The sequence below is a fragment of the Dreissena polymorpha genome, chromosome 1, assembly GCF_020536995.1.
Source record: "Dreissena polymorpha isolate Duluth1 chromosome 1, UMN_Dpol_1.0, whole genome shotgun sequence".
Taxonomy (NCBI): domain Eukaryota; kingdom Metazoa; phylum Mollusca; class Bivalvia; order Myida; family Dreissenidae; genus Dreissena; species Dreissena polymorpha.
In genome coordinates this window covers 62,795,841-62,810,136 of record NC_068355.1, presented here as the reverse complement: position 1 = coordinate 62,810,136, position 14,296 = coordinate 62,795,841, and the positions used below count along the sequence as shown (strand labels likewise).

At 33.6% G+C, this 14,296-nt stretch overlaps 2 protein-coding genes across 6 annotated transcripts in view; both read right to left on the bottom strand.

Moving 5' to 3' along the window:
• Window positions 1-8,809, bottom strand: part of LOC127832087 (dihydropyrimidinase-like) — a 74,949-nt gene extending 66,140 nt beyond the window's left edge. The window contains exons 1-2 of one of the 5 annotated variants that reach the window (XM_052357290.1): window positions 8,672-8,809; window positions 6,526-6,797 (exon numbers count right to left, since the gene is read on the bottom strand). In XM_052357290.1, coding sequence (XP_052213250.1) covers window positions 6,526-6,789 — 264 coding nt within the window. In that variant the 5' untranslated portion in view covers window positions 6,790-6,797; window positions 8,672-8,809. Of the gene's footprint in view, window positions 1-1,305; window positions 1,827-6,525; window positions 6,798-8,671 lie in introns of those variants that run through there. The other 4 variants (XM_052357280.1, XM_052357271.1, XM_052357301.1 and 1 more) reach the window with 4 other exon arrangements.
• The window catches only part of LOC127832139 (2-amino-3-ketobutyrate coenzyme A ligase, mitochondrial-like), a 217,978-nt gene that overhangs the window by 51,523 nt on the left and 152,159 nt on the right, over window positions 1-14,296 (bottom strand). The window lies entirely within an intron of this gene.

Genomic DNA, 14,296 nt, shown 5'->3' with positions numbered 1-14,296 from the left:
GAATGCTTTCTATTGCATGTTAATTTATATGTTATAAATAATTGTATTATTCCCATTATTATTAAACAATTCAAATATAATGTCTACAATGAGGATTAAACTAATTACAATGTAATAAGAAATTTATGAATTATCAAATGAAAAAAAAAAAAAAAAAAAAATTTTTTTTTTTGAGGGGGGGGGGGGGGGGGGGCAGGGCGGAGGTTCGGGGGGGGGGGGGGGCAGGGCGGAGGTTCGGGAGGGCAGGGCGCGGCGCCCTTCGATTTAGGCCTAGCTGGAGCACTGATGCCATGATAGCAGTGCAGTCAAGTATAACATACTAAAGGTATATTGGCACACCCCACTTTGTTACTTCATTTACTACATACCACATATCTGATATTGCAATTACCCACACCAGCAATCCTAAATACAGCTGGTGCAAATTACCAGCACATGGTTGACACAACATACATGATTATGAATCACCCCTAAGCTTCCGAATAAAATCCATTAAAGAATGTCAGGAATTATTTTTTAGACAAGATTACCAAGCTTAGCAAATTGTCTAATAGTTATTTCATGGAGCAGCATACTTTGAGCAGCTGCCTAGACTCAAACTATAAATTAGCTAAATCTAATCATGACTTTTGTTATTTATTCTTTAGCTGTATTATTTGGATTGATGTGTATATGTTTATTTTTCCTCAAAATTTGGTACTTGAACATGTACACAACCTTTTTCTTCTTCAAATATTGAAAGATTAACAATTCAGTAATTTATTGTGTATGTTATTTTACATTAATAGTAAGAAGATCCTTTACAAATAAATAGTAGCTCCTTGCAGCATACCAGCATTTAATAGAGTAGTTATTGTTCTAAAAGATAACTATGTGGGTGTGCATCTCTTAGCAAAAAGCATTCAAAGACTAAATTATGTATCAACCTCTCTGACAGTGAGGCAATGGAAAGAAATGACAAAACACTTTAACTAGCATCTCTTCTAAAAAGAACTGGGATGTAGTAGCATTGTGTGTACCAACAGGTGATCACAGTTTGGTTAATTGCTAATTGTGTTGAATACAGCCATAGCTGAGGGTGTAATTAGTCCATATATGTACTCCCAGAGCCTTTGATGATCTTAGCTATCGAGGCTCTGGGAACCTTTGGGTTATAAAGCCGAGAATTGATTTATTGAAACTAAAGGTGTAATTCAATTATCCAGAAATGCCAAATGTGAGGCAGATTCAAACATTTGAAGGAAGGCAATTTTAAAACTAACTTAATAAGTTTAGGTGACATTAAATAAACTAAAGCAATCATACCTGTAGATGAATTGGTACTTTCTTTACCGGTGTCCTGGATGCCATGATTACAGACTATAAAGTACAATTGGGTAATGTGACTAAATGTACACGGAACGTTGTATGCAAGTCAAGCAATATGGAATGTTTTTAAAAATAAATATCCGAACACACACAAAGCATTCGAAGTAGCCGGACTTTTCACTTCAACACAATCGATGCGTTACGTATTTTCTGGTAATAATTCAAGGCACTATCTATTATGAACCCAACTATTTGAAACGTGTTAAGCACTGCCACTGCCAATGATAACAAACGCTCGAGGTAGACTTCGTTTTGTGAACGTTTTTGTATTTATTTGAATACTGGCGCATTCGCGCTTAATCACAAATGTATCACAAACAATCCTGAGACGATTTACACATTTATGTATAACACCGATCGACTGTCAGGCTTCAAAGCTTCGCTTTTTTCTCCATAAATTGGAGTATTGATTTTGCCGGTAGCGGGCCCTGAGTCAAGCGTCTGCAAAATGTAACCGGAAGTAGTATTATTTGGTGTAGGCTAAATTATTGACGTTTACCTCGATTGTAGTGTATTGCAATGACCAAAATAATGTATGGCGATTTGGGTGAAAACGACGTAACGTAAGTGAACAAAAATAAAATCCGACGAGAAAAATATTGCATCATATCATATATTCAATAATTGTTTGCATAACAGAAAAGCATAGAATTAAGAAATCGGTACTTGGATGTAACACACAGCACAACGATGCATCTTCTGCGTTCCGGGATTCCTGTGTGTTGATGAATACAGAAGGCATGTGCATCACACTTGTTATAATTCAAGTAACCTAAACTAATGTTGCAGCAGACGGTGAATTCAAAACGTCAGAAATCACACCATTCAATCGCCTCCAGCGACGACTGTTGATCATGCGGTGGCTGAGATAGTGTATACATGTCGTCGGGGCGTGTATTCACCGACCCATTCTTAGACTAAAGAATAAAAAATAGACTTGGAACCAATAAAAATGCTGCAGTGTATGAAAATATATATAGGCCTCCACTGGTCAGAAACACTATGTTCTATATGAAGAATGATATTGATAGCATTGTTTAGTGCAAAGCTTGACTAAAAATTCAAGCAATTCTTCAACATATAATTATAAATAATATTCCTGTTTCTTTGACTTAATGTTTGGTGAATATGGGCCCTGAAAGCCGAGTGTAGTTATTACCCTATTATTTAAATCTTATGTATTGGATTGAGTAGGTTGAGTGTGTTTTTGAGAGCCTAAGTAAGAAGGACTTTGTGAACTTAATCACTACCTCCATAGTTGCTTACTTTTAAAGAAACCCGTTAGAATGTGGTATAAAAAATCACCACTTACTCAGTCAAACTCTAATTTCACAGGATTTAGACCAAAGATAAATATGAAAAACATTTTATTGATATCTTTAATCATTTTCTTCGGTTATTCCAAATTACAGTAACCCAAATGAACAAACAACATTTTTATCAACGATTAAATTCGAGTGGATTTTGAAAAACGCCTCATGCTGATGGCCGTGACTAATTATTAGATGGTCATGATGACGGCTACGTAAATAAAATTATGCTCATGTATACGCTTACGACACTCTTACTAAGAAAAAAAAACACATGAAAGGCTGATCAATAATAAAACGCTTGAATTACAGTTCAGAAGAAGTTGTTCCAGAAAAGCAAATAAATAAGAATTTATGAACAGTGAAATATAATTTTCGCGTATACAGTAGAAAACATGTGTATGAACACAAGCATTTGCGTGATCAATTGGTGAATAACTTGGTCAAACACTTCAAGCATGCAAATAAAACACTTACTGTGAAAGGACTCGTTCACAGACTGTTGCATTGGTCATTTTATAACGTGTGCCATATATTACACAATAAAACAATATTTAAACAAGAAAGCAAGAACAGTCAAAGCTTACGATTTGCCTACAGAAGTGTCCTACTATTTGTTACATTACATATTTCATTTTCAGTGTTCTATTACTAGATATTGTTACCATTGACTCCAAGTCAACATAATATACTGAAATCCAAACATGTTTTCATCAGCATGGGTTATAAATGTTGATCATGGAGCATCAAATTTTGTTAATGCACAATTTAGCAATTTCCGATATTGGGACCAGTATTTTTGCTGTATTGCTAGCTTATTTTTGATGCTTTATTGAAATGGTAGTTATTCGCCTTTTTTAATATAACGTATCATTAAAATGAGAGTCAAAAGTATATTTTCAAAAACATGATTGTGTGGGTTTTATTTATTTATAATATTTATTTATTATTTTCTGAAAATATATATGGCTCCTCTTATATCAAATGGAGACAAGGAATAAAGAGAAAATACTAAACGCACTTTAAATATATTTTATTCTAAACCTTTATCAAACGAAATTTCATGTAATAATAACTCCTATTCATTTTATATTGAAATCTTTTCTACATTAATATGATGAACAAAACATCAAACTGCAAACACGCGCTAACAGATAGCAGAAATAAAACAATATTGCTTATATACAAACAATATAATGTTCGATAGCTTTTTCATAATTTATAACATTTTGAAATGCTTTGGAAAGGTCTGGTGCCTTGGTATTGTACTTAAACTCCATGCTATTGACACTCGTGAAAAGTAATATTTCCGGTTGGGGAATCATCTAAATGGAACACGTAAACGGGATGTTCTTCCATGCGCAGTTTTAAAGTGAGTCACGCTACAGGCTTGTCTCCATCACAGTCAAACAATAGGGCCTTCATTATAACAGTGAAATAAGTCTCTTTGCTAAAATAACTGAATAAACATAATGTCTTATTTGGCAAAGTAAAAAATTCATGCGTACGGCCCTGCATTGTGTCATGTATTATATGGGAGAACAGAAATTCATATATTTAAACAAGAAAACATAAGTCCTGTCACATGCTATAATTGTATAAAAAAGAATGACTCAATTTTTTATTTAAATGTCGACCCGTATAAATATGTCTTAGGAAAACACAGTAAATTAAAACAATAATAATTGAACAATAAGTTTGCCGTTTGCAAACATTTGTATAACCGCTAATTATGCAATAATAATTAGCATTCATCTCGTGTATCTGGATATTCTTGACTTGTTGTTTCCAGTTTATACAAATATTTTCATAAATACAATTATGTCATTTTATTATTAAAATATGTCATATGCGTTAAAGCTTTTATTCAACAATTTAACCAAGAGTTATTAGAGGATTAAAACAATGGCAATCTAAATGGTTAATCTCTGTAAGATAGTTTTAGATGTTTATATATTTGGTTAGATATTGTTGAAACATATACTGATAAGAATTGAGAACAAGCATATCATTGATGTAAACTAAGTGTTACGCCATGATTGTACTCTTAAAAATAAACGCTTACACTATGGAAGGTGAAAATGGCCAAACTGGAAAAACAACACGTTAATGAATCACAATTAAGGCAACTTGTTTCATTTACTGAACCTTATAATGTACATACTTTTTAATAATACTTTATAACATAATATTTTATTTTATTAATTTCCAATTTATTTATATCCATTCAAGCAAAAACATAATTAGACAAAACATAATACTAAAGGCCATGTGACTTAACTTGGAAACCTGACTATGGGCACCATATCTTATAGTAGACTCTTGCATTTTGTTCTTTATATCATGTACTATTTTTGTTTATGCAAAGGGGCCAAACAGGTGCACACACAGCACAAAACACAGCACAATGTCCAATGGTTTATTTCGCGATAAAACATATTTTTATCGATTAAAAATGTACGTTTCGAAGATGCGCATAGCTATTGAAGTTACATCACAAAGATTTAATTGATGTGTCAACAATATGGAAGGTAGGTCAGCTAAACACTTTTCGTTAAACTTTTACAATACAATATTTAGTTAATTTATCATTTGAATTTGTGTACACGATGACATGCAGACATCTTCATTTTCTCTATTTAACAACATTTCTTTAGTTAATTTAGGTACATTAAGCATAGGAAACATGATAGTTTATTGAAGACAATATGTAGCAAAATGATCGAAAATAACCAACAAATAAAATTAGGATCTGTCGATGTAGTGGACACACACAATGTTTTAACGCCAACTAGTAACCTAAATCTAAATCTAAAGTTGTGCTTCATCATAGTGCAAGATTGCTTGTTCCATGTTATAGTCTTTAACCGTCTCAGTTGCATTACATATTTAAGTTGCAGCTATATGTATAGTAAATCTTAATTGTTCTTACTATTGACCCAGGATTGGAACTCTGACTGTTGCAGCTTCAAACGAAGAGTCATTTCTACTCATATAATATTTGTCTATTTGCATGTTTAATTACAGAACAATATTCCATTTTTCCGCGATATGCTCGCTGTTATTCTGCTGTTTTGAAAGCTGCATCGTCAACGTCTGTTTTCATGCAATCTTCAATATTTATCTTCGTTTACAGATTTGACTGAGGCCTTACTTGGTTATGGCAGGCACGATTTTATGGATATGTGCAATTCATTAACTGCAGGTCACTGCAGTTCAGTTTTAATAATATCACTAGGTGTTTATTGTCTTGTTAAATGTATTTCTTGCGGAATATTTGTGTGTTAGTATTGGTATTTTTTTTACTCTGCTTCTGTAAGAGTCAAAAGAAAGCCGAAAATTGTAAGTTGTATATCCAGAGGGAACATGTTTCAGTATCTCAAAAGTATTTAACTTCGAAACAATTATATGTGTATCCCTCATGTTTAACAGATCGACGTGCGTTGTAAATGCAGGTAAAGGGATATTGTTTTATAAAGGTTAAAATAGGACATTTTTAACAACAAAAATCTCTCATGTTATCCACACATCAGATTATGATGTTTGTACAATGATTCATAATAACTTTGTTTCAATTTTTAATAATCATTCTATACTGCTTTTAACAAAACATCCAAATTGTAAGCATCGAACGCATACTCTTGTGACGCATTCTAAGCCACATAAAAGCTTCAAAAGTAAAAACTTCAAATTACTATCGACTTTACACGTTGCTCGCGTTATTAAATATTGCTATTTTAAAGTGCAAGTACTTTATCTGAAGAAGCGCATTTTTATTTACCATGCAATAGCATCTAAACGCACGAGTATAAACCTATTCATTTAACTCCATGCTCCGATTACCTACCCCTTCCCATTTCTCGGCCTCCACGTCCGTCACCACATCTTTATCAAAAGACTCTTGTACTGGCACCGATGGCGAGGGACGAGGGGACGCCACTTCCGGTTCTGAATTCTTATTCTGTGGCAACCGCTTCCCGCGCCGATGTTCACCCGTGAGTTCCAATGTCTTTGCAGTAAAAGCATCGGGAACCAGGTCAAACATTGTGTTCTTGGCACGAGGAACTGGCCTCGGTTGAGGGGCAAAGAAATCGTACCCGTCGTCCGTCATCTGTGAATCTGTCAAATAACATTTTTATATACCCAAACTCTTGTTTTTAAAGAACTATTGCGGTAAATAACCATGATTAAAGCTGTTACGTCACAGACAGGGAAAACGACAAAACTCACAATGTTCATTTCAAATCCAATACAATCAGAAGTTTTAAAACTGAACAGACTGAAATAAGATTGTTTACACATAAACAGCTGTTATAGTTTCTAGGTCTTTTATTTTAAGACAATTATTTGGCATGTTCATACAATATCCGAACTGACCAATATTAAGTCACATACCACAGTCCTGGTCCTTTTAGGAAGAACCATCAACAATAGTAGCTCAGTTGAATTTCATTTGACATTTTATTGTACTATTTTTCGATGTTTTATGGTCTGAAAAGCGTTTTTTCCTTTATAGTGTATCCCTAAAAAACACTTTCCAAATCAAGGAAAAATTACAAAAGTACAAAAGGAAGAAAAGGAGCGCCAATTTCGTTTCAAAAAACATTTTCCTGCAATTTGAAGAGATAAATAAGAACTGAAACTGAACATTTTAGCAAAAAGTATGCACATGGACATTTGAATAGGTTTTTGCTATCATATAACAAACACTTAAAAACATCCATAATTGGCAATATGAAGGTTTCACGACGCGAACTTTCCAAATCAGAGATATGTTCGGGGCATATTTTTCTCAATATCGGCACATTTCCAAATTGGACAAACAATCGTTGACATACGTATGCAAGTAGCTTATAACTGTCCTACTTAATTCAAAATGGACGAATGGGAAGCGGGAATGATCGTAGACTTTTTTCACGACCAATACCCACAAACGTAATATGACCTGGCGGGGATCGAACCCACGATCTAATGAATCGAATTTACGAACGAGTTGTTCCATTAACAATGGCAGGGACGAACCGAATAACTAGCAGGACTCATGTATACTACACAAAGATCTTGAAATCAACGCTTTTTATAAGATAACAACACATCGTAATCTATTATCATCTCATTATGTATTTCATGCCGATGGACAACACTTTAGACGGCTCATAGACTGGTATTAACGTTCATCCATAGGCGGCTTCGGGGGGGGGGGGGGCGGACGCGGTGTACGCCCCGCCCCCCCCCCCCCCAATAAAAAAGAAAATCACCTATTGAAACTCATTTTTCTTCTTTTTCGTACACAACATTTCCCACTAATCGCCACTAGCCTGATAAACGTTAGTGTGTTCTTCTTTGTAGCATTTCTTCCGGCTATATCCATCCGTAGTACTATAAACTATGCACTTTTTGGCATTATAAGAAGGTACTTTGATGAAAGTACATAAGGCGTGAAATGCTCGAGAAGTCAATGTCAAAGCCTTCAAATCACTAAAATCGTGGAGCTTTCGGGGGGGGGGGATTCGCATCCCTGTCCCCTGGATCCCCAGCAAATCTTTAAATATCCCGCCCCTGGTATCTGTGGCTTTTTCAAGTTTATAGAGATATACAATCGGCGACTGTTAGTATACTTTTAGAAACGCAAAACTGCTGCAACGCCATCTTTGAAAAACATGAGTTTAACCCGTTTCGACAATTGTTTGGATCCTTTCCCACTGGCACTGCATGCTAACAAATATATCAAGACGAGCATAGCAGCTGCACCATTACATTTTTCTGCACGATGCGTCTTCTGCTCAACACATACGTACATACACATACATCATGCAAAGCCAGTTTTCTTTTTCCTATAATAAATATTATTATATGAGGTATTTCTTATTAGCAATTGAACAGTTATCTACAACTAATAATAGCATATCGATTATGAACAATAAGTGATCTGATAATGTTATAAATCTCTAACATTCAAAATGCATGCGAAAACATAATTTAACCATACTTACCTCTGTTCTCTATATGAGCACCAAACAAAAACACTGTAAATGTTCGATATATCACAAGCGATTCTTATATGTTGCTAGACCTGCACCTGCATATGCACTTTCATTTTCTAGCTGTGTGAAGTGATAAAATGTCTGAGAAATCAAACAGTGTTTTGCATATGCTCAAGAAGGGCCAGGGTTTCCTCGAAACGCATACCGGAGACTCGCGTCTGCTCATGGTCCGATCTTTAAAATTAGCCGATTCATGTTGCCTGCATTGATTTTATACGGGTCGCGCGTAATGCAGCTCGGTGGACGAGCAACAGTTGACACTAAATTGGACCATTATAACATTATAACTGAAACATGCTTATCGATAATTGTGCTGCAATTAATAACACATCTAATGTAATGCAGGACATCTGCATGTAATTAAAGATGAACAGAGAAGATGCTTCGCGATTTCTCACGCAGAAACACGCAACATAAATTTCACAGTTTAAAATAGTACGCTTCAGTAATATGTGAAACATCTCATTTTAATGATGTTCTTCACCGGAGAACGTCTATATGTATCGTATCTTATGTCAATGAAGTTATTAATAATGTCTTCCAATAATAAAATGAAGCGATGCCGAGGATGTCATTATACCTTTTTACCGATATCAGAATATTTTTGTTCAACTTAAGCATAACAATCTCATCGTTTGGCAAATATAGAAATATTTTATATAATTGTGTCTATGTAAGCAAATATGTAGGATAAAAAAAAATTGTTTAAAGTAAACTGACTTATAATTAAGTTGCCGTTTAACTTTCAAGCAAACTAGAAAATAGACGCGAAGGAATACTGATAAGGTATCTAGACGTAAAAACAAAACACGCATGATTTGAACATATCAGACACGAGTCTCTAGCGGTGATAGCAAACTGCATTGTGTAATTACATGCCAAAACGTCAACAGGATGCGCTGCATCACACTAACAATAGTCTTACTTTCTTCATGCAAGGAATTACTGCCCATTTCTTACAAGGACATTTGACATCCAGCTGCCTTATAACATAAAAGCATATTTAACAATACATAAATTCCACTTGACTTCATTTATTTAAGACTAGTGTTGCTTTCTAGTCGTGTTCAAATACGTTTTAAAGATACATCTGAAAAGAGAGAGAGAGCAATATTTCGTAATTTCTTCAAAGTCTGCCCGAAGCGCAACATGTATTTTATGCATTTTGATAATAAGAAAAAAACGCAGCATTTTACAAGTCTTTGTTTACAACGGTGAACATGATTTTGTTAACGTCAATATTTTGTAACTTATTGTAGTGCGGGTTTCAAGAATTTGATGACTGGAACCCAATACAAAAAATTTGCATTGGGATAGATCGATGAAATATTAAATTCTTTTTGAAAGTATGCAAATGGTAGTTTGACAAGCACACATTTCTATCTACTAGTATAATAGCGTTGCCATATGTACTAAATTCTTCAGTCAATTTGAGATTATGAAAGTCAATCACGTTGATTGTAAATAAATAAATAAATAAACAAAAATATAACATAAACATATACCCTACGATGTCAAATAGATTAGTTTATCCTATAGTTATTAACACGATTAGACATGTTACCTTCTTTATTTTGGAATGCAAGATTCTGGTATAAATGCTATGAGTGTTTTTCTTACAAATGAAAAAAACTACAACAACAAACTCTGGCCCTATTTGTCATATACGATATGTCGAAGTGACTTCTGTTCACTAACAACTGTTGAGCATAAGTACTTAAGTACTTTAGGCAAACATCCCCGCGCTTGTTCCGAAGAAATGTATTGCCTTCATATGTCTTGTGTATGGAGGTTTGTATGCTGCTTATCATTATCCATATCACTGTAATTATCATTTTAAACATGTTGTTTTATTTTCTGTAGTCGAATTTTATGCAATAAGTTATTTTTGGCACACCACAGGTTACACTAGTTTGCCTTAAACATATAATATATATTGATATGACGCCCTTTCTGTTCGTATTTTACTTACAAATACATTATGACAGGCATGATGTTAAACTGTGAGTGTAACCATGCATTTTAAAATTATTTCAAATTAAGTATCTTAGTAACACAAATATTCAGATGCCATTAGGGTCTCCGCTGGTCATTTGAACTGTGATTTAGAGAATAATGGTAAGTAATGATTAAATAAAAAATCTTGTTATTGATAGGTATTTAAATTTCACTATGAGCTTAACATGTAAGCTTGACCTTCTTATGAATGTACAAATATATTGACAAAATGTAATTCAATTTTAAACTAATTGATTAACAGTCTCGATTTATAAAAATTATCTACTTACACAATTCTAACTTGCATTTTTTTGTTAGGTTATTTAAGAAATTATGTATTTCATCTATTGTGTGTGACATTTTTCTAAATCTGTGCACCCTTTCCAAATTAAAATGTCGTTAACATGATTTTAACAACTGTATATACTCGCTATATACTACTCTATGCTGCTTCGGAGGTAGTCATCATTAGAAGGGCAAGTAATAGATTGGTGACCTCATTATATAGCTTGCACATTTCGTACAAAATATCCAGCTAGCCGTCTCTGTTCAGAATCCTACCAGATCGGGTCATTTCCTGTACGAATATTGTAAACTAGGCATACACAGACAACACGGCAAAGCAAGATTTTGGTCCTAGCCATCTGAACCCAACACACGTCAACACTTTACATAGCAGCATCGACGGGCCTGAATAAAACACCTGTAAGAAAGACATGCTTTATTTACTTATTATAATTTCTGCTTTATTAAAAGTATAATATTGTTTCTATCATATATATTAAATATTATTATATTTCAAATTGATCTGCGTTATGGAAGAGATTCCAATATTAATGCTCACTGTAGTATGGTGTAATTTTCATTTTAACTCATTCAGTTTTCATGAAGGCTTATCGAATTGTCCAGTCAGTTTCTTCGGTAGTACCAGCACTATTGGGTCTTTTGAGACAACCACAGAAAATTATTTAATACCTATCGACTAAATGGCGCTAATACCGTTTCATGAAACTTCTGAGACCTTCGCTGTATTTCAATTCAGATGCAAAAGTTGTGTCGACGATAATACTTAGCGGTTATGCCGTGGTTAGCGCGGGACAGAATGTGTAGACTTGATTACACTTACTGAAAGTAACGTGCCACGTAAGGTAACATCCGTAAAACGATTGTTTGTGCAGTTGGCGAACGTGACCTACACTGGGCCAATCTGCAGCGGACTTTCATAAAATACCGATCTCATACATGCATATTACACTACACAATTTTGAAACAGACTGCAAAGAAACATTTCACTGTTCCATTGTACAACAAAGAGATATCAGCAAAACATTGCTTATTATTTAACAGAAATAACTGAATAAAGTGTCTTTGTTATATAAATTTATTATCACCATGTTTTATAAATAAAAAGTCGATATTACACGTAAGTTGGCATGTAAAATGAAAAACATGTGTACGTTGTGAGAAATATATATATATATATATATATATATATATATATATATATATATATATATATATATATATATATATATATATATATATATATATATATATATACTGTTTGAAACAGTGAAATTATCAGTTTTAATTCACTGAAATTTCTCTATAAACCACAGGAAAGCATAAAATAAAATATTTATATTGCATCAAAGTGTTCAGTTTATTTACATTAGTTGTTTTCCTTTATCATGACCTAAAAGGGCGTTGTACCCATTCGTAAAGGACTAGCTAGAGCACTGAATTATGCTGTTCAATAGCGTGATCGGTAAAAAGGGCATTGTAGGGGGTTGGGACTAAGGGCGACATGGTGCTTACCAATTCCATCCAGGATAAGATTGAGCACTTACATTGCATTGACCCAATTGAAAGCTAATACTAGCTATTTTACAACTATTCAAATAAGCATATCATCACTGTATTTAATTATTGATTACGCCTTTATCTGAAAACGAATGTATTGATCAACATGTAGATAGTCTGTTTTCAATTTCCGTAATAAAAGAACATTGCAAAAACACGGTCCTTATATTTGTGGAAACGACTTGTGTGTCAGATCACACAATATTTACTGGCCACCTCTAAGCGTATCCAGTTGGGGATATAGTGAGGGGACTGATGATAGGAATACATATAGGAAAACATTTATAAGTATACTATATCATTCATGATAAATGTCATATGTAGCGTTCTTTCTCAATTCCTTTTTAACCACTATTTCATGTAGACGAACCCTGTGTGTGATGTTTACTAATTCAATTAGAGTAATCAGATAAATATTATGTAGTTTGGTCAGGTGCTGTATATCAATTACATTTTTTTCGTAGTATGATCTTTAAACTTTTATGAGGATTTCTTTTAATACAGTACAAGATGTTGGTTAGTGTCTTGTTTAAATAACAATACATAACGTATGTTTTACCCAGGAGGGTACAGGTTCATGCCGAAGTAAGATAAAAAATGCATTTTAACGCCTGCTTTATTGAAAAAAGGGGGATAAATGTATTGCTAACATTCGGATTATTAAAAGGAAATAAACAAACACGTTAAGGTAGCGCACCTCTAATGGGCACATATCCAAATATAATTTAATTAATTATTTTCTTAATCAGCATCATTTCACTGAAATACATGCAAATTTGAAGGTAGGTTTTCCATGCTTTTTAAAAAAAATATACCGATTTTTTCAAAACGACCCTCACGCTCGGCTTTTGTCCAGTTTATTTTCACCCCTGGGGTATATAAAAGTTCCATAATTTATTCAAATTTCCAAATATGGGCATGCAGTTGCTGTGTACAGATGCAGTAAAGGTGTTTAAAGTTTAAACAAGATGAAATAACTATTCTTTTACAGACATTTATTTTTTTAAATAAACACTATATACAGCAAAAATACCAAGAAATAGACAGATTTACCGTTTACTTTTTGAAATAAAAATAAAAATGCAACATGCATCATTCGTATTTTCAGCAGTAAATTACCCAATTTAGCCATAACGTTGTTTTAATTTTAAAAATTGAAGGATGTTCTTACAATTTTCAACATATTTGACAATAAACATAGCTTATATGCTATATTAAATCAAATTACGTAAGAAAAGAAATAAAACGCGTCGCAAAAAGTATGCGACATCGTCAGGATTCGAACCTGCGCGGGAAGATCCCAAAACAATTAGAGTCCATCGCATTAACCACTCGGCCACGACAATTTCACATCAGTACAACCTTAAATTAGATATCCATAAGTAAACAGGTAAAAAGGCTCGTCAATCTTTGAAGAAATCGCGAAATCGTATTTTTCAGATGATAATTGGATAAAAGTCAATATTTATAGTGAAAATAATATATTCTAAATGAATAGGTAAACACATATCAAAATTCGAATTTTGAAAAAAATAAAATGCATCTCTCGGAAATAACCGATCATTTAAGATCGGCAATGATCGTAAAATAAATCGCGGGAAATCATTAGAGGTGCGCTACCTTCAAAGCAGTTTGGGGGTAAATATTAACGCCCGTAATGGGTTTTTCCTCCTTAAGTAGACTTAACTTCGATTTACAAACACTATTTTCCGT